The sequence below is a fragment of the Chelonia mydas genome, chromosome 10 (assembly GCF_015237465.2).
Source record: "Chelonia mydas isolate rCheMyd1 chromosome 10, rCheMyd1.pri.v2, whole genome shotgun sequence".
Classification (NCBI taxonomy): domain Eukaryota; kingdom Metazoa; phylum Chordata; order Testudines; family Cheloniidae; genus Chelonia; species Chelonia mydas.
Genome location: NC_051250.2, coordinates 25,519,985 through 25,545,272, shown reverse-complemented (window position 1 = coordinate 25,545,272; position 25,288 = coordinate 25,519,985). Strand labels below are relative to the sequence as shown.

Sequence of the window (25,288 nt, the reverse complement as noted above, 5' to 3'; positions counted from 1 at the left end):
CTGTAGCAATAAGTCTGTTATCAGTGTCTGAAGAGAAAGCAAGCAGGTTTGTTTAGGCAGACTGTCATTGCTGGGAGTAACACAGGGGATTGGGCCACTGAAGGGGGAATACAGGTGTAATTGCCCTGAATTGTGACAGTAGTATTTTATGGTTAAATTATTGTACAATGTTTAATATAAAATAACTCTATAACGGTTTTAAAATGCTGAAATGTTTTGTGAAGTCAGTGTACCCTATTGTTTATTATTTACCTCTTTAGGGATTCTGACTGAATGTGGTGATTTTTTTAATTGCTATTAAGCAGAGGATATGAGCATAGGAATCTTTGATCTTAAAAGTATGTCAGTATAACTATATATTTCCTTGACCAAAAGAGCAATTCTGCAATGTGCACACTTGATTTATCTGCAGAAACCATACCCTTGCAGTTCAACTTTACTCACCAACCGGCACATGCAAGACCACATGCACACAGTGTGTGTGTGCGGACTATTAGAGGAACAGATTGAGTCAGGAATACTGTGTTTTATTCTCTGTTCTGCTACTGACTCAGTATTTGACCTTGGGCAAATCATTATCTTCATTTAATTCACTGATGCTTGTAAAACACCTTGAGAGCCTTCGATGAGGAGGTGTGAAATACTGTACTGCATTCTGTTCCAGAATACTGCACTTCTTATTAAAATCCCATTTTTGTGAGAGGCTACAGTAAACTTAATTTCCATACAACAGAGATGTGTATGTTTGTATTTTATCAATACTTTTTAAAAGGTTTTACTGTATATGTCCCCCATTTACTGTCTCCAGATTGAACTGAATATTCTGCCACTTACTAGATTTATTGGTTTATTTTTTCCTGTAAGAATGCAGAAGCTGTGCACTTTTTTTGCAATTATCAAGAGAGCCGAGGGAACTACCTTGTAGACGTAGATGGCAACCGCATGCTGGATCTCTACTCTCAGATTTCATCCATCCCAATAGGTAAGAGCCAGATTGCGCTAAAGCTCTTGGTTTGCTATGGAACTGCTCCTTTCTCTCTCAATCTCTGCTGGAGAAGCTGATTGATTAACAGTGAAATAGCTGACACCATGTATGCCTCATTGCAGTCACAGTGCTTCACTGCTCTATATTCCATAACTGCATCTCTATATAGCTGGAGGATCTGCTTTAGGATTCATACACATGGCTCACTTGAAGCATATATTGGGACCCAGAAGGAGCCATAATATTAGTCTTGGATTGAATCACGGGGGGTGGAGGGTTCTATAACTTTTAAAACAAGTTTCTTATTAAATTTAATGGCCTAAATGCAATATTTGAGCAAGCATATTGCCTTAAAGACACAGCTGCCCTTCTGAGACAAAGACTGTCCTCCCACTCAACCTCTTCCCAACTGCAGACAAAACACATTCATTTGAAGGCATTCTTATCCTCACATCTCTCTTCTGTAGATACCAAACATGTTGCGTCTGAAATCCATTTTCTTTAGTTCCTTATGAGTCTGTGTGATGAAATACATTATTGGCATACTGTGGGGCTAGCCCTGCAGAGTTCCCTTGGTGTTATCATGTACCTGATCAGTGCTAGCCCACTTTGTACATTGTTTATGTTGATCACAGCAATTGAAACAATTTGGTTCTAAAGTATTTAAGCTAGGTCATCCTATATGGACTTGGTAGATATGTTTGCACATCATTACACTTGAGAGAATCCAACGATGTTGTTTAAATCAAGTCTTGTATTGCCAATAGTCAGGTTCATGACTACTTTCTCTTGCTGTTTTGGTCCCCTAACATACTTTTGTAAAAGGTCACCTGGGGAGTGAGTCTGGAGGTTTAGAATAGTAGAGGAAGTATTTACCCTCCAGTTTGAAAGGTCAGATGCATTAACCAAAGTTATTAGCATATGCCAACTGGTTGCTTATCTTGACCCAGGTCCTAGAGGACAGGTGTCTACACTGGAGAAACTACCTCTAACTGTCCTCCTGTTGACACTCTCAGCAGAGAGGCTAAATGGAAATGAGAACTGAACCTCACTCCCATCCTTAGAGGTGGTACATCTGGGCCACTACTGTGGCACATTGATGGGAAGTGCAGGGAAAGCTTGCTGTACCCCTACTGCATTATACAGTGGATGGAAGAGTTTGCTATCTAGGGCTGTCAAGTTGGCACCGTTCATCTAAATTCACTAAAATAAAGGTTCTTTTGGATGCAATGAATTCAGTATTTTAATACCACTTTCATCTTCTATGGCTGCTGGTCCACTTAATATTGCTGACCTGAACTGGGACTGAAATAGCAGATAGCATTTCTGTTTAATGTTTGTAAAGATTGTAGAAGATGGAAAACACCATATAAGAGCTAAGCATTGTTGTCAAAACATTTAATTTAAAAGTTTGCCATTTCATAGCCTCTTTTGAAAACAGTGCAAATATGTAGCTTCCAGATGCGTAGGCTGCATTAATTTGATTGGACTTTGAGGTGTGGCGGTGCCCCACCACTATGCCAGATTGGGCTACAACAGGCCAGAGTGGCTGCGCAAGGTGGCAGTCAATCAGGGAGGGCCTGTTAGAGAGCCAATCAGGGCCAGTATTACAGCCAGCCAATCAGGGCTAGGCTAGGCCCTATATAAAGGCTGCCCAGGAAGGGAGCAGGCAGTCTCTCCCAGACCTTCAAGGGAGAAGGTCTGTCTCCTGAGCAAAGGAGACCAGCACCCAGGACAGCGCAGTGCTGGGCAGGCTTGGGGGAGCTGAGGAGAGGCTCAGGCCCTGATAGAAGGGCCCACATGACGAAGTGGGTATTCACCCACACAAGCTTATGCTCCAATACGTCTGTTAATCTATAAGGTGCCACAGAACTCTTTGCTGACACTACAGACACTCCTCTGTGATACCACATCAGCCCATGGTAACACACGTGCTCTGATACTCTGGAGACCTGTGGCCTCAGTACCCACGGAGAGACAATTACTGTACCATCTCTAAAATAATGGCACCAACAATCTTTCTGTACTGGGCACAACAAAACTCTCATGTAGGGAGTGCTCTGCCCAACTATCGGTACCGACAACATCCACAGACACTCCTCTGTGGTACCAAAGGAACCCATGGTACTCCATGAGCTCTGGTACCCTGGAGACCTGATGATTATGGAAGAACCACAATCCCCATTACGTGGTACCAGGACCCCGGTATCGAGCACATCCCGACACCCAGAATCGCTCTTGGCACCGGGCTGTATACTGCCTATACCCCAGTCAGCGGCACCCTTGCCCACTGACAAATCTGGCACTGGCCAGGAGGAGATCATTCCCTAGCCCCTCATCGTGGCCCACCATCACACGACAAGGGTCCTCCCCAATTCCGTCAAGCCAACCTACAATTGCGGTATGGGCCCCTTGAGGTAAGCCCACCGCCCATGCCTGCCTTCCTCCCTCTATCCCTCAAGGCCATGTTGTAACTCTTTGGCGATGTACACACACATGTCGCGACCATCCCTGGTGTCTCTCAGGGAGAGTACACCAGATGGTTTTCTACAGCCTGGCTGTCCAGAGCACTTGAGCCAGGGTAGGAGAATCTTTTTTCCTGTTCTGAAAAAACTACCCAAAGAGGAAGCTACCTCTCTAGCACACTTCTCCCCATCCTTCCCAGATGAGGCTGTGCTGCCCACCTCTCATTACTAGGTGAAGATTTTAAGAACTTTCTGGATCTTACCAAGAGGATGGCAGACGAGCTCCAGATTCCCCTACAGGAGGTGGCAGATACACATCACAAGTTGGTGGATATTCTGCACACCACCTTCTCATCTAGAATTGTCCTCCCAATTAATGAGGTGATTCTAGATCCTACCAAAGTCATCTGGCAGACACCAGCCTCCATTGCACCAACCTGCAACAGAGTGTAAACAAAAACAACCCTACATCTCTACCCAAAGAGGCAGACTTTGTTTTTCAACATCTGCAACCCAACTCAATCATAGTGGATGTGGTTAATGCACGAAGCAAGCAACATAATGCCAAGTCAACTCCATACGATCAGCCTTGGCAAGATGGGGTATTCATCGACAACATTACGGTTTAGAGTCCTAAATTACCAAACTGTCATGGCAAAATACAATTTTATTAATCATGGGAAACCCAGTATGTTTCTGGAACATTTCTGGAAACACAAAAAGAACAGATTCAGACCATTCTTAGAGATGGTCAGTTAATAGCCAGACTGGTCCTAGACACACCACCTGATGTAGCTGTTACAGCTGCCCACCCAATCTCCATGACAGTGGTACTGAGGCGGGTTCTGGTTTTTGTGGTTGTTGGCTACATCTCTCTAGATTGCCCAAAGAGCTACAGAATTCCAGTTTGAAGGGCTGAACTCTTTGTGGAGAAGACAGATTTTCTCTCCACATCCTGAAGGATTCTCGGACCACATTACACTCCTTAGGAATCTACACTGTGAGACAGAAGAGAAGATATACCTCTCAACCAGACCACAGGTCACAATCTTCTCAATACCCACCATCTCAATGCTGTTATGAGCCACAGTTTAAGAGGCCCAGGGCTCAAAAGTGGGAACAGTCTGCATCCCAGTCCGTGACCTCTCAAACTGCCTCTTATAAGCACTTTTGATGAGCTGGTCGAGGGCCTGAACAATGATAACTTACAGCATCAGCTGCCATCTGTACACCTGTCACGCCACTCAGAAGTCACCTTACCCTACTTCACAGAAGTTAGGACCCGCTCTAGAGCAAAGAGATTGATTTCTAGCCCTGAACCACAGGGTGCCTACTTCCATATCTCAATACAACCATCGTACAGGAGATTTCCTACTGCTTACCTTTGGGGCAGGATCATTATCAGTACAGACTGCTCCACACAGGGTATTCTCCAAGGTTCTTTTCTTTGTAGTGGCATACTAACCCTGGTACAGTGGCTGGACTTTATCAGCACCAACCTGATGCAGTACGAGTGAGAGCGCTCCTCTCACTACCCACATTCACCACCCTGGTACACATGTCTCCCTAATACGCTGGGGAGCTCACCTACACAACAACAAGGTTCAGGACAAATGGCCTTCAACAGAAATGACCTTCCATATCACTCTTTTGGGGCTAAGTGCTGTCAGGAGTGCCTGTGCGCACACTCTGCCTTTCTTCAAAACCAACACACAAAGGTCATGATGGACTTAATGTTACCTGTATGTTTTGTATAAACAGACAAGGAACTGCCAGATCTTCCTCCCTCTACAAGAAAGCACTCAAACTTTGGAATTGATGCACCCTTCACAGTGTGCTCATCTCAGCTGTCTATCTACCAGGGATACAGAACGTGACAACCAACAGTCTGTTGGAATTTTCTCACAACAATGAGTGTGTACTGAATTCAGAGGTGCTTCAAGATATATCCGCCCTTTGGGGAACCCTGCCTATGGATCTCTTCGCTACTTAATGGAACAAGAAAGATCCTTGTTACTGCTCCAGGACTGGTCTTGGGAAACATTCACTGGAAGTTGCCCTCATCTTCCCATGGGACAGGGACCACTTGTATGTCTTTTCTCAGTTTCCTACTCTATCGAAGATTCTGTTGAAAATTCAACAAGACAAAGCGAGAATTATTCTGATTGCCCCTCTTGACCATGATAAGTCTGGCTCCCTTACCTGACACAGATGGCAATATGCCCTCCTGTTTCTCTTCAGCCCTCTCAAAACAATGGGCTGACCCTTCACCCCAACCCATGGGTCCTCCGCCTCCAGGCTTGGCTCCTTCTTAGTTCCAAGGCTTAGAGGCAGAATGCTCTGACGAGTGGAAAGATGTGTTGCAACACAACCACAAGTTGACCACTCGACATACTTATCTACAAAATGGAAATGACTCCAAGTTTGTGTCATTTCAAACACACAGACCCAACCTCATCATTCCTCCCTCTGATTTTGCACTACATTTTAAACTCTCACTCAGCTCCCTTAAGATACATCTTGTAGCGAAAAGGGCTTCCCACTTGGTGTTTGCTCACCCACTAATGCGTAGATTCTTTAAGGGCATTGGGAATCTCTTCCCCCGTGTGACACCACCCGTTCCAGCCTGGCTTTGACTAGATCTCCCTCCGAGTCCAGGGCAACTTGTTCTCTCTCACAGACTGTCCATGAAGACAGCATTTCTAATTGCCATCACCTCAGCTAGGCACATAGGAGAAATAGTGGCCCTGATCGCACATCCATCATTCACGGCCTTTTTTTTTTCCTTTTAAAGACAGAGTAACTCTAAGGCCATATCCCAAGTTTCTCCCTACTTTTTCTGCACTTTCCATATGAATCAACAGATCCATCTCCCTGTTTTTCCCAAAACCACATTGTGACAACTGGGAGACAATTGTGCATATGCTAGATATTAGAAGGACATTAGCATTCCACTTGGACAGGACTAAGGACTTCAGGAAATCTCCTAAACTCTTCCTTTCGTCCACAGAAAGATCCAAAAGCACTGTGATATCGCCTCAAAGACTATCAAAATGGGTCTCTAGTTGCATTAATTACTTATCAAGGGCACAACTTACTTCTGTCCAGAGTCCATTGGCACTCCACAAGGTCAGTTTTTACCTCAATCACGTCCCGTAGGGATACCCCTATTTCAGCAATCTATAGAGCAACGACTTGGGCCTCTGCCCATACTTTCGCAGAACATTATGCGATCACTGAAGATTTGCCTGCTGATGCTATCTTCGACTCCAGAGTATTCTCTGTAGTAAAAGACTCCACTCCGAAGTCCCAGCCTCCAGTGGTGGGTACTGCTCAGGAGTCACCTAAAGTGGAGCACCCATAGGGACACTACTCAAAGAAGAGGAAAGTTACTCACCTTGTACAGTAACAATGGTTCTTCGAGATGTGTGTCCCTATGGGTGCTCCACAACCTACCCTCCTGCCCTCTACTTCAGAGTTCTCTATAGGGCTCTGTGGTAGAGAAGGAAGTGGGGGGTGAGGGGGTGTTCTCCCGTGCAGTGCTAAATAGACTCGAGGCAGACCACAAGGGAGGGAGAGCACATGCGTGGGCTCAGTGGGACACTGCTACCAAAAATCTCCAATTAAAGGTGCAGGGGCACACAGACACGTAAAGTGGAGCACCCATAGGGACACAGATCTCGAAGAACCATCATTACTGCACAAGGTGAGTAACTTCCTCTTTCTTTGTTGTTTAAGTTTGTACTTCAATCCACAAAGAATTGGAAAAGGAAGCAAAGAACCAGTTGTGGAATCTAATATGATAAAACTGCATAAAAGATTAAGCTGTAGTGCTGATTTAAAGTTATGGTGGCAGGCAGACTGATGGGCAAAGGACTGAAGGATGGAGTTGTCAGACTCTGGAAAACTGGGTTAACTTTTGAGAAATATTTCAGTGGAAAGGAAAATCAGGCAGTGATCCAAGCACAATTGCAAAGAATGCAGATTTATGACCACTGAGTGATCAGTGTACTTGCACTGTATACATGTTACTTCTGACTTGTTTAAGGAAATATTTCTGTTGGAAGAGCACCAGCAAAAAGTTCTGGGGTAACTAGAAAGCTAGGAGATATACCCTATATAGAAATTGTGATAATTCAGTCACCACCTCATGTTTCTCTGAATCCATAATTTAGCAATGTTGAGTCATTGCAGCATTTGTAAAGTCCTAAATCTCTGAGTTAATCTTTTTGCAATTATGTTGTCAAATAACAACATGCTTTGCACATTGCACCTTAATAAATGTATAGCATTCCAGAACTCCTCACTACTTGCACCTCATTCCCATTAATACAATTGCCGTGCTTTCTCTCTGAGGCCGCTTTTGGGAAATCAATTTAGTTGACTCTAATGTGGAAGTAGAGTGGTTTTAGGGGACACTGTGTGTGTTTCTGCACTAAACAACATCTAATCTAAATGGATTTGACCCTGGATTTGTATAAATGAAAATGAGTTTGGTATTATGCTAGCCTCTCATTCATCTACATCACAAAATTGCCACATGACACAGGGGTCCTGGGGAAAACATAGTGTGTGATTATGTAATTAAAAATTGTAGCATAATACATACAAACAAGGGGGCCAAATTGAGGTTGTAGGTAGGAAATGCCAGAATTAATGCTAACTTTAAAGTGCTTGACTTTACAACCTTAATGTTCTTTTAACTTGTAGATGTGCAAAAAGTTGTTACAGTATATATGAAATATTTTTTCATTTATTGTATATCCTTAGATTTGAAATATATGTCTGGAGCACATATGCCATGCTTATTGGAAATCATTAAGAAAAGGATAGATAAGACAGAAAATATCATATTGCCTCTATTTAAATCCATGGTACACCCACATCTTGAATACAGCATGCAGATGTGGTTGCCCAATCTCAAAAAAGATATATTGGACTTGGAAAAGGTTCAGAAAAGAGCAGCAAAAATGATTAGGGGTATGGAACTGCTGCCGTATGCGGAGAGATTAATAAGACTAAGGGGGGATATGATAGAGGTCTACAAAATCATGACTGGTGTGGAGAAAGTAAATAAGGAAGTGTTACTTCTCAGAACACAAGAACCTAGGGGCCATCAAATGAAATTAAAAGGCAGCAGGTTTAAAACAAATAAAAGGAAGTATTTTTTCACACAATGCACAGTCAACCTGTGGAACTCCTTGCCAGACGATGTTGTGAAGGCCAAGACTATAACAGGGTTCAAAAAAGAACTAGATAAATTCATGGAGGATAGGTCCATCAATGGCTATTAGCCAGGATGGGCAGGGATGGTATCCCTAGCCTCTGTTTGCCAGAAGCTGGGAATGGGCGACAGGAGATGGATCACTTGATGATTACCTGTTCTGTCCATTCCCTATGGGGCACCTGGCACTGGCCACTGTCGGAAGACAGGATATTGGGCTAGATGGACCTTTGGTCTGACCCACAATGGCTGTTCTTATTACTGGAGTCAGGTGATGGCATTCATGAAAGATATGTCTTGGTGTATGTAGTCCAGATCCTTTAAGAAATTTGTTTTTCAAATTGTGTACTAAATGCTAATTGTCTTTTTAAGTTGTTCTAGTCTTCACCATATTTTGCATGTAATTACCACAGTAATGGGAGCATTATCAGTTCTTAGATGCCTATCAGGAATGTGCAAAAGGAGATGGCTTAATATTTGAAACACAAATTATTCCAATTAGAAAACAAATCTTTTAGGATAAAATCACCTTTGGTACAAGATCTCAAAAAACTCTGTAACTTAATAATGAAAAATACCTGACAACTCGAACTCCTTTGCACGTGAAACCTAAAATGTACAAATAAGATGAGAAATGCTGGTCTTGCTTAGTCAATGGAAAAGAAACTTCCATAACAGATGATTTAAGTAGACAATGGTACTTGCCCATTGCTGTGTATCTTTAATACCACATGGCTAGCATCCTCTTCTGGCACAGAGCAAATGGGTTGGATTTTTCCATAGTATATGGTAGCTTAGGTCACTATATTGTAGCTAAGTCAAATTCGTCCCTCCATTTTTCTCTTTCTTTTCTTCTTTTTGGTAAACTTCATCCCATCTACACATCTGAAAAAACAAGTAATAATTCTTCCCCAAAGTGTAAATTAGAAGAATCCTTTCCCAGTTTGTTGTAAAAAAAGTGAGTATGTTTGTTGAACTACATTGTTACCCAGAAGTGATTTATATGAACATCTCTGTTATCACACTGTAGCTATCTAATGAGAAATGGGAAGGAAAGAGTTAATTGGATGCATGCTGTCTACAGCGATGAAGTTCAGTCAACTTTGGGTGACATTCTTGGAGCAGGGTTAAAACATGGAAATGAGACTTATGGGAAGTGAATGGAATTTGATGATATGCCCATCCAAGATGAAGGAGGGGGAATGTTTGATATATCCATTCTCATACTTTACATAATTTTCAGTGGTGAGCTTCAAGGATAGAAGAGAGTATGGCTTGGAATTAAATTTTCCAGGCTGTTCGGCTAGTCAAGTGTGGCTCTTCCTTCCCCCATTCCTGTTCATGAAAAACAGAACTTTGGCAAGTCTCACTTAGCCCTGATCTATACTGGGGTGATCAATCTAAGTTATGCAACTTCAGCTACGTGAATAACAAAGTCGATGTACTTAGATCAACTTACTGTGGTGTCTTCTCCGCGGTGAGTCGACTGCTGACGCTCCCCCTTTGACTCTGCCTGTGCCTCTCACGGCGCTGGAGTACAGGAGTTGATGGGAAAGTGCTCGGGGATCGATTTATCACGTCTAGATTAGACGCGATAAATCGATCCCCGCTGGATTGATCGCTGCCCACTGATCCGGCTGGTAGTGAAGACATACCCTTAGTTTGATTTTTCATAATGTAGTATTCAAGAAATGAAAGACAAAATGGAGCTCTGCAGCTGATTGAAATAAATCCAGGATTTTATCTGATAGGTGATGAATTTCTCAGAATTGTAGTAGACCATCCTCTTGTCAACTGATGAGGATGATAGAATATAACTGCTAAGTGAATTTAGTGCCAGATAGACTGCATCAGAGATTTAAATCCTCTGCTCTCAGAACAAGTACAGCACAGACGGTGGAAGTGCAGCACCCATTTACATTGCCCTGTCAGTGTGCCTCCAATCTGAATCAGAGAGATGATCTTTAGGGGCAGTTCACTATTTGTGCCCATCCAGTCCTTAGCACGTCATGACTTTTGCGATATGAACAGATGTGAACTAAGAACTTGGGGCATGCTTTATATTAGGGTACATTTATATATAGTTTATAATGGATTAATAACTGATTGATAAACATCATAATAAATGCATAATTAGGTGTTATGGAATCCAAGAGATAAAGAAGTTGCTGCTAATCACATCAGGAGGTATTATAGGTTACAACCATCTATAATACATATTGCTCATGTCTATAACATCTATTCATATTTTATTAACCCTCTATAAACTGTTTACAGATGTGCCCTTCGTATAGTGAGTGACTAGAATTGGGCTGAAACCCACCAACTCACCTCTATCTACACAGTGAAACCCCCAGCAGATAGAAAGGACTTCTGGACTTTACTTTCTGGTTCAAACCAGTGACCTAAGTGTAGAAGACTCCCTAACCTGTTACCAGTCCCCTGAGTCATCCATTTCCTTTAGTTCAATACCTTTTAAAGTCTGCTTAAGGAAGAGAGATTTAGCTATCTGATCTGTCTGTTATATTCCTATACTGTGTCTTCCATATCTGTTGTAGGCAATTGGTGAGTTTGAGTGTTTGATACATATAAAAGCAAGGAGAGCCTAACATCAAAGGCTGGATCTGGGTGTAATGCGAGTAATCACTATTGTTCTTATTCTGGGCCTTTCTTAAGCAAGAACTAACTGTGCCAGTGGGTTAAAAATGTGGCCACAATGCCACAGACGTATGATGATAATGGCACCAACTCCTTTTTGTAATGACCTTAGTCGGATTTTTGTATTTCAGCATTAACCTGCTTCATTACTATACATTCTCAACAAATGAACATTTAAAATTATACCACTCTTCCTCTATGTGCAATGCAGCAAAGTCATTAACTATATCAGTTTCTGTAAATTTACAAAAACATGCTATGTAGATATAAATACCTATATACTGGTATAACCGTGTCCATGCTCAGGGGTTGTACTGCTTTAAATTTAGTGGTTTCTAAACCAATGTAATGTGGTACAAAAACTGTGTAGACATCCCTAAGAAAGTATGTGGGCTCTTTTCCATTAGAAAAATCCTCTCCTCCATTCTCACTCTGTCCATATGAAGTTGTAAGACATCAGAATTCATTGGTAGTGCTCTTATTTCAGCACTGGGCCCCTTTCTTCAGTGTCATCCTTGCCTCCGCAATCAAGGAATCTTTAAACTTTTTTTTTATTTTTAAGTGCTCCAAACAATTCCCCTGGCCTTTTTTACACCCTTCAGCTTTCTCATACGGTGACATGGTGCAAACTAGCTTTACTCTACTCTGTACAGCACAGCTCTACCTCTTAGGATCTGCTTTGGGTATCAGAAATCATAGCTGATTACCATGAGCCCAACTCTCATGCTCCAAAAGCCACTTGTTTTGCTCCCTAGGGAGCATGGTGAAAATACTGCTCTTAAGGAACTGTAGTTTAGTTCTTGACAACTGCTCAGGGTATGGATTTAAAATGTGCAGAAACAGCAAGCTTCCTGAACTACATATATTTAATAGATTTTATAGATCTTTGTTGGAGATCTGCTATGAAAAACAACATAATGTCAGTAGAGATGAATGGCCAGACTGGCCTCTAGGAGCACGAAGACACTGATAGACACGTGGCAGATGCTGGTGGAGCTAGGCTGTAGATTGCGTGTTTTGGAAAACTTGAGCAAAATTATGTCAAAAAGTCAGCATGAATGTGAATACTTGGATCAGGACACTAGTCTTTTGTACTTATCTCTCTGCAAGTAAATCCGATAAACCTTGCATGGATCTGTTAGACTTTGTACCCCACAAGATTTAATAATGGACTGCCAGGCTAGAACATCCTTATCGGCAAAGACTGAGAAGTAATAAGCTCCTGGGCAGAAAGATAAGAAATGAAGTTTGAAAGACTCTTTAGACTAAAGACACTGGACTATTTCCTGCCAAACACCAATAGCTAAAACAAGGCTCTGGGAGATGCATTCCTCATCACATGGGATGCGCTGCTACTCTGTGCCTTTCCTCCCTTTCTCCTTCTGTTCGGAGTACTCCACAAGATCCTGGGGGACAGAGCCTATGTCATCATTATAGCTCTGACATGGCCACAACAGATCTGGTATACTTACCTCATTTGCATGATGGTAAGTCCTCTGATCTCTCTCCATCCAACTCTGTGACTTCTTTCACAGGTTGCAGGTCACGTCCTCCATCCCAATCAATCTGCTCTACCAGAAAGCTTGGCTCCTCCATAGTTCTGGAATGTGGAAATAACCTGTTCGGAAGCGGTTAAACAAGTAGTCAGTTAAACAAGTACTCTTTAATAGCAGGTGAGATACGACTAGACACACTTACTCCCACAAGTGGACTAGATTCCAATCCTGGTGTGCCTCCAGTCAGGTCGAGGCAATGAGCGCTCCATTACCACTTATCCTGGACTATATTTTACACCTTAAGCAATTGGGGTTATCCACGAGCTCCATTCATGTGCATTTGGCAGCCATCACGACCTTGAGATAGACAGCCACTCCATCTTCACCCACCCTCTCATGGAACGATTCCTGTGGACCTCCAAAATCTTTACCTCATGTACGGGATCCAATCCTGACTTGGAACCCTGGCCTCTTCCTACACTCTCTTACTAGACCTCCATTCAAACCAATGGCAATATGCTCCTATGTTCATTTATCTATGAAAACAGCCTTTCTTGTTATAAGCTCTGCCTGGCGGGTTGGTGAAATTGGAGCACTTATGGCATACGCCCCATATACAATTTTTCCTAAAGACAAGGAAACAACTAGAGGGTCATCCATTTTGGATCTGGGGTTAAGCAACAGGGATGAATTGGTTAGTGAGAGGGTCCCAGAGCTCATGCTGCAGCCCAAGCCCGAACATCTGCACCACAATTAAACAGTCGCTTAGCCCTAGCTAGCCCTGTGAGCCCGGGGCAGCCGCAGGTGTCTAACTGCAGTGTAGACATAAACTGGGAGAATGGGAGCCCTGAGGCTGCTGACTCAAATGCCCTTGTTGGCAGCAGAACGGAATGCCACCTCCTTGCCATTCTAGCCTAAATGTCCATTATATTCTGCTTCTTGGACTTTTTCTTTGTTGATAATATTTATGTAATGATTAACTGGCAAGAAGAGGAACTGAGTTATCAATCTCACATGGATGTAAGTCCTTCTCAGAAATGCTTGGGGGACCACAAATCCAGCAGCCTGCTTTGGGAAAAGAGTCAGGCTTCAGGGACTCCACCTCAATTGTCTGGGGTTTGTGTGTGGAGTAGGGAAGCAACAGGATATACCAGAGGAGAGAGAAGAATGAACAATGTGAGGAGGGGGTCAGAATGGCAGGGGTTGGGGTATGGAGAATAAGAAGAGGATGGCATGAGTTAGGATGGACATTGTGTGTGGATGGAAAAATGTAAGAGAATGGGGAGAGGACACTCTGAATTTGTGCTTTGGAGAAGGAGGGGGCATCTGAATAAAGGCAGCATATTTACACATTTTTACAAGCAATATGAAAGTTAGTATCTAAGCTTCTTGGATAGTTGTCTCTGTTAATGTCAGCGTTCCATAGGGTTTAATCTGGAGGTCTCTCATACAGCAGGTAGTTTTTCAACAGCAGCAGATAATCACTTTATTCCCTCCAACATACCCCCGATACTTCCCCGATAGATTCAGTGCAAACTCAGTTGTGTTGTCTGTGGCTGGGTAACCAGATCTACTTTCTTCATAATAATCTTAAATGATTCCTGGTAGCATGACACACAATTAAAATACTGTTGAGATTTTACTCATTGTAGACCAAAATGTTCAAAACAGTATTTAAATTTTAAAATTGATCCTCTCTCATGTTAGTCTAATGTGTCAGTGCTTGGAAAGAAAAGATAGGCTGTTATAATGAAACTAGAACAAGGAATTTAGAGGCATGATGTGCTTAGTTATGACATCAATGTGAAGTGAGACTGTCAATACCAAGGAAAATGAGGTTTCCAAATAACCAAAGAGAGGGAGTATAAAACAATATGCTGGTCCCTGCCTTGGGTCTTACATTATTTTAAAATCAGACTTTAAAATAGATATACTAGGGCCCTGGTGCTGCATATATCTACATGTCTGTTTACCCTTAAGCATGCGAGTAGTCCCATTGACAAGTGATGGGCATAAGTTAAGCATCCTTGATTTAGTTAGCCCTATCAGCAGCCTGCAATACTGTAATGTTTCTCTGTGAAAAGGGCAGAATATATTTTTTCAGTTTCAAATAGACTCTCTTGTTTTAGTTTAGGAAAGCAAGAAGGAACCTGGAGAGTGCATGGTCTCAGCTGTAATACGCCACAGCAACTCTGAAAACAGAAATGCTTCTGCAGACAGGCAGAACCATAGGAATTCAACGTTTCAGTACAGAGAAAATAAAATCATAAGTTACATAACATACATTAAAGCTACCACTGACCACAAGGCTTGATTGTCTTTCCTGCACTGACTTACTGTTGTTGATGGAATAGTATTTCAGAGGTTTGCTCCTTCTGTCTGGAGTGCTCAAAGAGTAGGTAATAGGTGCTTTTTCTTCCCAAGGGTGTTGTGTTTGGGGTTCCATTTTGTGACCCTTGTGTTCAGTGTATATCTGTGGCTGTTTAGGGAACATATTTTGGTCTGCAGTGATAACAGTGCTTTAGGTCTACATCTCTTCTAATTTAAACAATGGGAAAGAACAGCATCTGATAGCAAAAGGAAGAGACTGGGTGCATGCAAACTGGCTGCGCCTCAGTTGAGTTAAGACAAATTGATGCTAGTAGGTAAGGAAAGCATTTGTTGAACAGGCTAAGGCTGAGAGTACAGCTTTGACTGCAGGAGTTTGTCTGGCTTTTACCAATATAGATACCTGTTTCAAGGTTACATTGGATCCATTACAGGCTGTAGATTCACAGATAAGAAGTAGCTACCACAGGTGGTATAGTCACCAATGGCTGGCAACATTTCTCTCCAAAGCAGACTATGCATCATTGATCAATGCCCTGTAACTCACAGGCTGGATTATGTATATGCACTCTGGTTGGGGCTACCCATAACAAACACTTGAGACCTTCAGCTAGTATGGAACATAGCTGCTCTTCTCTTGAGTTTGGTGAGCCACAGTGAATTCATAACCCAATCTGCTCTCTGCTCTGCATTGGCTATCTTTCTGCAGGTGTGTGAGTACTGTGACGTTGCACTCCATATGCTTTATGGAAATATGCTTATGAATATGACATAACTGGAATATGCTTTATGCTAAATACCCCTTGTACGGTGTCATTAGAAAGCTACTAAGTGTGTTCATCCTATTTGTTTCCATGAATTATTTCTATATCTGGAGTTAGGAGAATAAGATATAAACTTGTATCATTGATGTAAACCTATTAAGTGGAGGCCATTAAGGGTGCTCCAGAAACAATCAGTTGTAAATGGCCTTAGTTACTGGAAAGCCTTCCTTAGTACGTGTGGGCCAGCCCATGGGGAATGGAGACTCGGGGTTTTACAGTGATATGTAACCATGTCACCTGATAACGAAATCCGTCTTATAACTGGTACTTTTCCATTTAGAAGGAGGGGTGGGGACCCAGAGAGACAAAAGATTCCCGCCTTGTACCGAAGCTATAAGAGGGGGTGGAGCAGGACAAAAGGGGCTGCCAGTCATGAGGAAACCCCTGTTTACCACCTGAGATGTCTGCTGGAACTAACAAGAACTGTACTGGGGAGAGGATTGGGCCCAGACTAGGAAGGAGTCTAGTCTGTGAAAGAAGCTGGAACATCTCTGGGGGTGAGATATTACCTGTAATCAGTTTCTTAATGTATTAGGCTTAGCCTTGCATGTTTTTGCTTTATTTTGCGTGTTGATTTATGTTGTTCTATCTGTTATTACTTAAAACCACTTAAATCCTACTTTTTATACTTAATAAAATCACTTTTGTTTATTAATAAACCCAGAGTACGTGGTTGATACCTGGGGGAGTTATATATCGGTGTTATAGAGGGCGGACAATTTATGAGTTTACCCTGTATAAGCTTTATACAGAGTAAAACAGATTTATTTGGAGTTTGGATCCCGTTGGGAACTGGGTGTCTGGGTGCTGGAGACAGGTAACCTGCTAAGCTGTTTTCAGTTAAGTCTGCAGCTTTGGGGGCATGGACCAGGCCCTGGGTCGGTGTTGCAGCAGGCTAGCATGTCTGGCTCAACAAGACGGGGTTCTGGAAGTCTCAAACTGGCAGGGAAAATGGGCTCAAAGGTAATTTCAGTAGATCAGGTGACAGTCCCAAGGGGGTCTCTGTGACCGAACCCATCACAAGTACAATCTATAAAGTCCTAAATAGCTTGAGATGGAGTTATTTAAAAGATCACCCATATCCAGTCACAGACTGTAAGAGCTGGAGAGTCTTTCTGGCTGTTGGTTCCTGGGGTTAACATACCTGTAGTCATAGTATGAGGGCATTCTCAGTGGAAAGGCCATGCATTTGGAACAGGCAGAGCAATTGTTTAGTGTATCAGAACACAGGACAGATTTATATTTAAGTTTTTGAAAGCCTGTTGGCTTTATTCTTGTTTTGTGTTAGAACTTTCATTTTGGCATGAGGAGTTCTGTTGTTGGGCCTCTTTAGGTGGAAATGTTAGCACACAATGTTGGTTTCCTTTTATATATTAATGTGTTCGTCTAAGATTCTACAGCACTTGGTTAAGTGTTTGCTATTAATTTAGTGTGGACTTGTTTTATCAGATAAACACTTAACTAAATAAATCCAAATATCCATGAAAATCTATATTATAAAGGTTCCAAATAATAAGACCTTTCTACCCTGTGCTGAAGTTTATACATTTTTCTCAAATCATTCCCATTCTTTCCATTGTTTTTTTCATAATTAATAGGTGGGTTTTTTTAAAGAAGTTGACTTTGTTCTCCACACAACTGACTTAGTTTCTGATATGAAACTTAAAGTCTGATCTCTGATCGGATACCAGAGTTTTGTATCATGCCCATTATCAAATCTAAAGGAGAGACTCTGGACACTAATATAACATACAGTTGCTCATCATATCTTAAATGTTCTTGTTAAGAACCACCTTTACTTTTTTCAGCACTATTCCAATCACTGCATATGAACAAAAAAAAACATAATGCAGCAAGAGCTCCATTTGGTTTCAATCCAGTTCAGAAAGCAATATCTTTCAGTTATGTACGTAGTTGCCACTTGTGGTTATGCAATTTTGTACTAGAGAAAATTAGGGAGATGTTATCATTAGTATGTGGGTTAGTGGAGGGGTTTCTAATATAGTTTTCCCTTTTCCTTTTTCTTGCGTTTGAGAAATGTGTGATGATTACTTGTGCAAGAATGTGGGATGATGTGTTTGGTACTTAAAAACTAGAGTGTTAGGAAGTTGGTTTTTCTCTCCTTGATACCTCCCAGCTTCCAGATTTTTCTTCTTTGAAAGATAATTATCTGCTGTAGGATCAGTGACAAGTGAAGGATGTTGTACTGTATAGCTGGAACAGAGATAAGGAGAAATTAGTATAAAAGGAGCTACATGCAGAGAGGAGAACAGGAGGTAGGCAGTGTTTTCAGAGCAACTTAATTCAAGAAAAAAATGGTGTTCCTATGTAGTGTCTTTATTAGGGACTCCTTTAAAATATAAGGCTAGATTCTAATCTCAGATATACTGGTGTGAATTGAGTCATTCTGTTGACCTCATTGACATTACTCTGCATTTACACAAGAGTAACTGAGATCAGAATTTAGCCCAGTGTGCGTGGTATTGGTCGTCAAGATTGAAAAGATGCATTTAGGTGTTAGGTGGTGGAGCACTGCAGTGTCTGATGTATAGAGTGGGAAAGATGTTCAAGAAAAAGTTAAGCCTTGAGAAGGTGTGACTAGGACAGGGGTTCTCAACTGTGGGTTGAGACCCAGATTATGGGTCCTTTTTTTTTTTTTTTAAATTCTGAAACAAAATTTGATCATGACTTATCTCCCAGTTCAGAGAAATTCCTGGGGCGCAATCTACAGCAGTTAGCATAGCTTAACTTCTGTCTAATGCTACCTTCAGACATGTTGCTTTGTAACAAATGAACCGTGTGCCATATGAGATTTGTTTCATATTTAGTATTTCCAGGTTCTATCAAAGAGTTGGGTCTTAACATTTTAATGTATTCTCTTGAAGATGTTGCAGTAGGGAAGAGAAATATTAATGCAGAAGTTTAAGTATTGATTGCTGAAACAGATAGCCCAAGATTTAATCTTGGTCTCTAATGAGGGTTGTTATTAAAATAAAAATATGTTAAAAAGGACTCAAAGTTCCAGTCTGGGCCAGAGGTAAAGAAATCGCTGGTTTTAGGTCAGTTGATTTTTACAGTCAGCTATTTATTTGAAAATTCATCTGAATGCCAGTGATGTTCTTTGAGTGCTTGTTCATATCCATTCCAATCAGGTGTGTGCGCGTGCATGTTGGCCAGAAGATTTTTCCCCTAGCAGAATCCGTCAGGTCGGCCTGGGTGCCTGCTGGAGTCGCGCCTCCCTGGCGCCTAATATAGAGTCCTGCCAACCCGCCACCCCCTCAGTTCCTTCTTGCTGGCTACTCCAACAGAGGGGTGGGAGGGTGGGTATTAGAATGGACATGAACAACACATCTCGAAGAACAACAATTACTAGGAGTAACCGTTTTTTCTTCTTGGGATCTCTAGTGGTAATGGAGGTGAACAACTGTTATAACATGTTACAAAGACTTGTACACTCCACTGCGATCGTGTGCATTACTGCGTGTGTTACACCTCAAACAAATACAGTAGGGTTGACTTATAGCCTTGGCATGCACCTATCTATGTACTTTGGTGCATGTGCACACATTTACCCACACCTTGTGTTAGGATTGTAAAAGATCATGCACTGGTATCTGCACCTACAAAATGTGGGTTTATGTATGTGCATGTGCACAAATGAAGGCACGGCTAAGAATGTGACCCATATATGCTCTTTTTTAAAAAGGCAGAATCTTGCAGAGATTGTGTGAAATGAATGCTTAATGTGGGCAAGTAGTTATGAATGCTATCCAAATGTAACAGATGTGCCAGAGAGAGCTGTCAAGCCATTGGCAGACCTCAGTGTGATGCCTAGTGTTTCTCGCTTTTGAGTAGGCCTCAGCATTGTTGGTATCTGTACAAAACGTTCGCTAGAACAGTGCTGTTGTGCCATTGAATTTCCCCTGCACTGTACAATTATAACTGTACCTTTTTATTACGGACAAAAAAATCCATAATTAAAACTGGTCCATAATTCTGTGATAAGCTGCATTATGTAATGAAACTTGTAATAGCTAAGTGAACTTACTCTAGGAGTTCAGTAAATGTGTAGTTGTCACCCACACCTATTTTAATGCAGATTTGCTTGGCATTGTTTTTCCTTTATAGACTTGTAGACTTTACATTCAGAAGGGATCATCATGATCATCAGTCTGATCTTTTGCACACTGCAGGCCACAGAACCTTACCCACCCACTCCTGTAGTAGGGCCATAACCTCTGGATGAGTTACTGAAGTCCTCAGTATTGATTAAGTGAAGTGCTGTTTCTCCTGCAAATTGTTATTCCCTTTGGGGAAGAAAACAGGTGGGAAGGGAATCAATAACTCTCATAACTTTATGTTTTTGAAGCTGGCTTCCTGAGGCAGCATGTCACTGGGGGAGTGGGCCTGGCCAAAAGTTCCCATAGGGAACAGTGAACTTGTGGGTCTGCTGTTGGGTGACAGGTCACTGGATGCTCTTGCTGTCCATCAGCCACAGGAACTCTTATAGCTCTAGAGCAACCAGACCCTATTGCTATCCAGTGTCAGTTCATATTGTTCATTTGGATATAATATGCTACTTTGCCAGGGGTTATATCAGATAACCCCTCACCAAACCCAAGAGCCCAAACTATGTGCCATTTTTGTGTAAGAACTTCCACAAGTTCAGGGGTGATAGGTGGAATGATGCTACTTGGGATCCTCTCCTCCCACTTTGTGATCATTGGCCACTTTTGGGTGATATTTATATGATATTCATCCCTTCTGTGCTTGGAAGCGGTGGACTAGTATGGGCTGACAAGCATAAGGATGGAGCGTAATTTTCCAGGATGACTTTGAGTGGACAAATGAGTGTGTATGAAAATACAATGTTCAGTGCTTGATGAAGGTCATTTTACTCAAACAAGTCAAGGTTATGATTACTATCCCTCTGTTCTTGGAAAGAATCTCTTCAGAGTGGGAAAATAAGCAGTCCACAGTGCATGCTTTCTAAACATTTACAGTAATAGAATCTGAGCCGAAAAACATTAGTGGCACTGATCTAGCAACAGTGACACCATTCTGAGTAAAAGAAAGTGGGTGACAGATACATGTGGTACTAAAGAGAAATGGGAAGTGTTAACATGGTAACCCCATGAGAGTGAAGAGGAAGCAAATTTCCACCACTCAAGTGGATGGCAGCACTTCAAACTGATGGTTTAAAAGATTAATCATGAAAGAGCTTCATTTATACAAGAAAGATTCACATATGTCACCTCTGGGCCTGATTCCTTTTCAAACTGTCTGTAACTGTGTTATCTGTTTTAATCAAACTTTAACAGGACAACAGATCATGTTGTGTCCATTTCAACCTAATTGTCAATTTGGTGATAAGCTCTAACACTCAATGAAGTCTTACACCAGAGTGTTTGGTGGTATCCCGCGTCCCCGTAATCAGATGTTGCATTTGCCCCACAGCCACTGAAGAGAATGTAAGTCATAGGGGAATAACGGTTTGTGCCACTTTAGAAAGGGACCAACCTTTAATACTTTAATACATGCAAAGGTTAGAGATGACACTAAAGGCTTGGCTACACTTGCGAGTTACAGCGCAATACAGGAGCCCCGGGTGCACTAGCTTACTACTCGTCCACACTGGCAAGGCACGTAGAGCGCTCTGACTCCACGGCTACAGCGCTGCTGTTACTCCACCTCGGCTATTGGAATAATGTTTGCTGCACCTCCGCTGGAGCGCCGCAGCGCCGGTGTGAACAAGGTGTTGCATTACTGCGCTCTGATCAGCCTCCAGAAACGTCCTATAATCCCCTTAAGTCAAGTGGCCACTCTTGTCATTGTTTTTGAATTGCTGCAGGAATGCGGATATGCCTGTTGAAAGCTCCGTTTCTGACAACTGGCTGCTTATCTGCTCCGAGACAAAGCAACCATTGTGTGGAATGCTGTGTGTGTGTGTGTGAGAGAGAGAGAGAGAGAGGCGGGAGGTAGGGGGGTCTGCTGCTGTCTGAATTTACAAGACAGCATGCTGACATGTTCTCAGCCCCCCCAAATACCCACTCTCTCTCTCCCCACATACACACAACACACTCCCTGTCACACTCCACCGCCATTTGAAAAGCGCATTGCAGTCACTTGCATGCTGGGGTAGCTGCCCACAATGCATCCCTCCCAGTGGCGCTGCAAGTGCCACAAATGTGGCCACGCCAGTGCGCTTGAAGCTGTTAGTGTGGACAGACTGCAGCGCTTTCCCTGCTGCGCTCTCTGAAGGCTGGCTTAACTCAAAGCGCTCTCTATCTGCAAGGGTAGCCATGCCCTAAGAAAAAAGCAAGTTAAGTAAATAAAGTTACTCTCTACACTACAGTACATACTGATGAATAAATCTCAAAAAGGCTACTTGAAACCAGATGGAAATAGTCTCCTTCTTTTGTTTCAGGTTACAGCCATCCATCTCTGATAAAACTTCTCCAGCAGCCACAGAACTTGGTAAGTGGTTTGCATAAAAGACACAAAATGATTAAATCAGTCCTTCACCCCTCCCACCCTTGTTACTGGTTTATCTTGTGTTAACTTTAAAAAAATGGCCATAAATGCAGTGTCTTTATTACGTCCATGATTTTCAGTGTCTAGCAGAATTGTAAATTTATGTTCCCAGGCTTGTGTTTTGAAGGTGTTGTGCAGGTGTCCTTTGAGGACAAGGACTGGGATGTCAGATATGGAATAATTATGCAGATAATGTGATATTGCTTAGTAGTGTAAGTCTTCAGAAAGCACAGCATCCTACACCCTTGTTGCCTATGAAGTGGAAATTATGGGAGGGAATCCAACATGAAAGATGTTTGAATAATATTGCATTATAATTCAGTCTGCTTTTTTGCCATGGCCTTTCTGGAAGTCATGGGTTCCATGATTTTTGTATATATTTTTTTTAATTTGACTTCTAACAGTTTAGCTTGTGCATGTGGGTGAATGCATGGGATGATGAGCTGAATTAACTTAACTGAAAACCTTGCATGATTCCAAATTAAGCCCTGAACTGTATGAGAATCTGAACCCAAAAGCTCAGCAACACTGTGTAGATGTGAAAGACCAGATCAGTGAATTCTCAAGGAGAGTTTTCATTTCTCCAGGGAGGGTGATTCTTTCTCCTGATTAGTTGTAGCTAAATTAGCCCGAATCATATTGTATGTATAGTTGGGGTTATTTTTTCCAATGTGCATTACTTTATATTTATTCACATTACATTTCATTTGCTATTTTGTTGCCGAATCACTTAGTTTTGTGAGATCTTTTTGAAGTTGTTCTTCACAGTCTGCTTTGGTCTTAACTATCTTGAGCAGTTTAGTATCATCTGCAAACTTTGCCACCTCACTGTTTACCCCTTTCTCCAGATCATTTATGAATAAGTTGAATGGGATTGGTCCTAGGACTGACCCTTGGGGAACACCACTAGTTACCCCTCTACCTTCTGAAAATTTACCATTTATTCCTGCTCTTTGTTCCCTGTCTTTTAACCAGTTCTCAATCCATGAAAGGATCTTCCCTCTTATCCCATGACAACTTAATTTACGTAAGAGCCTTTGGTGAGGGACCTTGTCCACATGTTTGTTGACCCCCTCAAAGAACTCTAATAGATTAGTAAGACATGATCTCCCTTTACAGAAACCATGTTGACTTTTGTGCAACAATTTATGTTCTTCTATGTGTCTGACAATTTTATTCTTTACTATTATTTCAACTAATTTGCCCGGTACTAATGTTAGACTTACTGGTCTGTAATTGCCCGGATCACCTCTAGAGCCCTTCTTAAATATTGGTGTTACATTAGCTATCTTCCAGTCATTGGGTACAATAGCTGATTTAAAGGACAGGTTACAAACCATAGTCGATAGTTCCGCAATTTCACATTTGTGTTCTTTCAGAACTCTTGGGGGAATGCCATCTGGTCCCGGTGACTTGTTACTGTTAAGTTTCTCAATTAATTCCAAAACCTCCTCTAGTGACACTTCAATCTGTGACAATTCCTCAGATTTGTCACCTACAAAAGACGGCTCAGGTTTGGGAATCTCTCTAACATCCTCAGCCGTGAAGACTGAAGCAAACAATTCATTTAGTTTCTCCGCAATGACTTTATCGTCTTTAAGTGCTCCTTTTGTAACTCGATTGTCCAAGGGCCCCACTGGTTGTTAAGCAGGCTTCATGCTTCTGATGTACTTAAAAAACATTTTGTTATTACCTTTTGAGTTTTTGGCTAGCTGTTCTTCAAATTCCTTTTTGGATTTTCTTATTACATTTTTACATTTAATTTGGCAGTGTTTATGCTCCTTTCTATTTACCTCACTAGGATTTGACTTCCACTTTTTAAAAGATGCCTTTTTATCTCTCACTGCTTCTTTTACATAGTTGTTAAGCCATGGTGGCTCTTTTTTAGTTCTTCTACTGTGTTTTTTAATTTGGGGTATACATTTAAGTTGAGCCCCTATTATGGTGTCTTTGGAAAGTGTCCTTGCAGCTTGCAGGGATTTCATTCTAGTCACTGTACATTCTAATTTCTGTTTAACTAACCTCCTCATTTTGCATAGTTCCCCTTTCTGAAATTAAATGCCACAGTGTTGGGCTGTTGAGGTGTTCTTTCCACCACAGGAATGTTAAATGTTATATTATGGTCACTTTTTCAGTATGGGGATAATTGAAATCCCCCACTATTATTCAGTTTTTTCTTTTGATAGCCTCTCTAATCTCCCTTAGCGTTTCATCGTCACTCTCACTGTCCTGGTCAGGTGGTCAATAATAGATTCCTATTGTGATATTCTTATTAGAGCATGGAATTACTATCCATAGAGGTTCTATGGAACATGTGGATTCATTTAAGATTTTTATTTCATTTGATTCTACATTTTCTTTCACATATAGTGTCCCCTCTCTCCCACCCCCGCACGACCTGTTCTGTCCTTCCGATATATTTTGTACCCCGGAATGATTGTGTCCCATTGATTGTCCTCACTCCACCAGGTTTCTGTGATGCCTATTATATCAATATCCTCCTTTAATACGAGGCACTCTAGTTCACCCATCTTATTATTTAGACTTCTAGCATTTGTGTACAAGCACTTTAAAAACTTGTCACTGTTTATTTGTCTGCCCTTTTCTCATGTGTCAGATTCTTTATGTGAATGTTTCTCATCTGATCTGGCCCATACTTTGTCCTCTTCCATCCTCTCCTCCTGACTTAAAACCTAGAGAATCTCTATCACTAGACTCTCCTCTAAGAGAAGTCTCTGTCTGATCCACGTGCGTCTCTGCAGCAGTCTGGTTCC

General features: G+C 41.8%; 1 protein-coding gene across 2 annotated transcripts in view; it reads left to right on the top strand.

Moving 5' to 3' along the window:
- The window catches only part of ABAT (4-aminobutyrate aminotransferase), a 142,002-nt gene that overhangs the window by 81,746 nt on the left and 34,968 nt on the right, over positions 1-25,288 (top strand). For both annotated transcript variants that reach the window (XM_037911714.2, XM_043524649.1), the window contains exons 5-6: positions 865-982; positions 22,408-22,457. In XM_037911714.2, the coding sequence (XP_037767642.1) occupies positions 865-982; positions 22,408-22,457 (168 nt within the window). The remainder of the gene's footprint in view (positions 1-864; positions 983-22,407; positions 22,458-25,288) is intronic.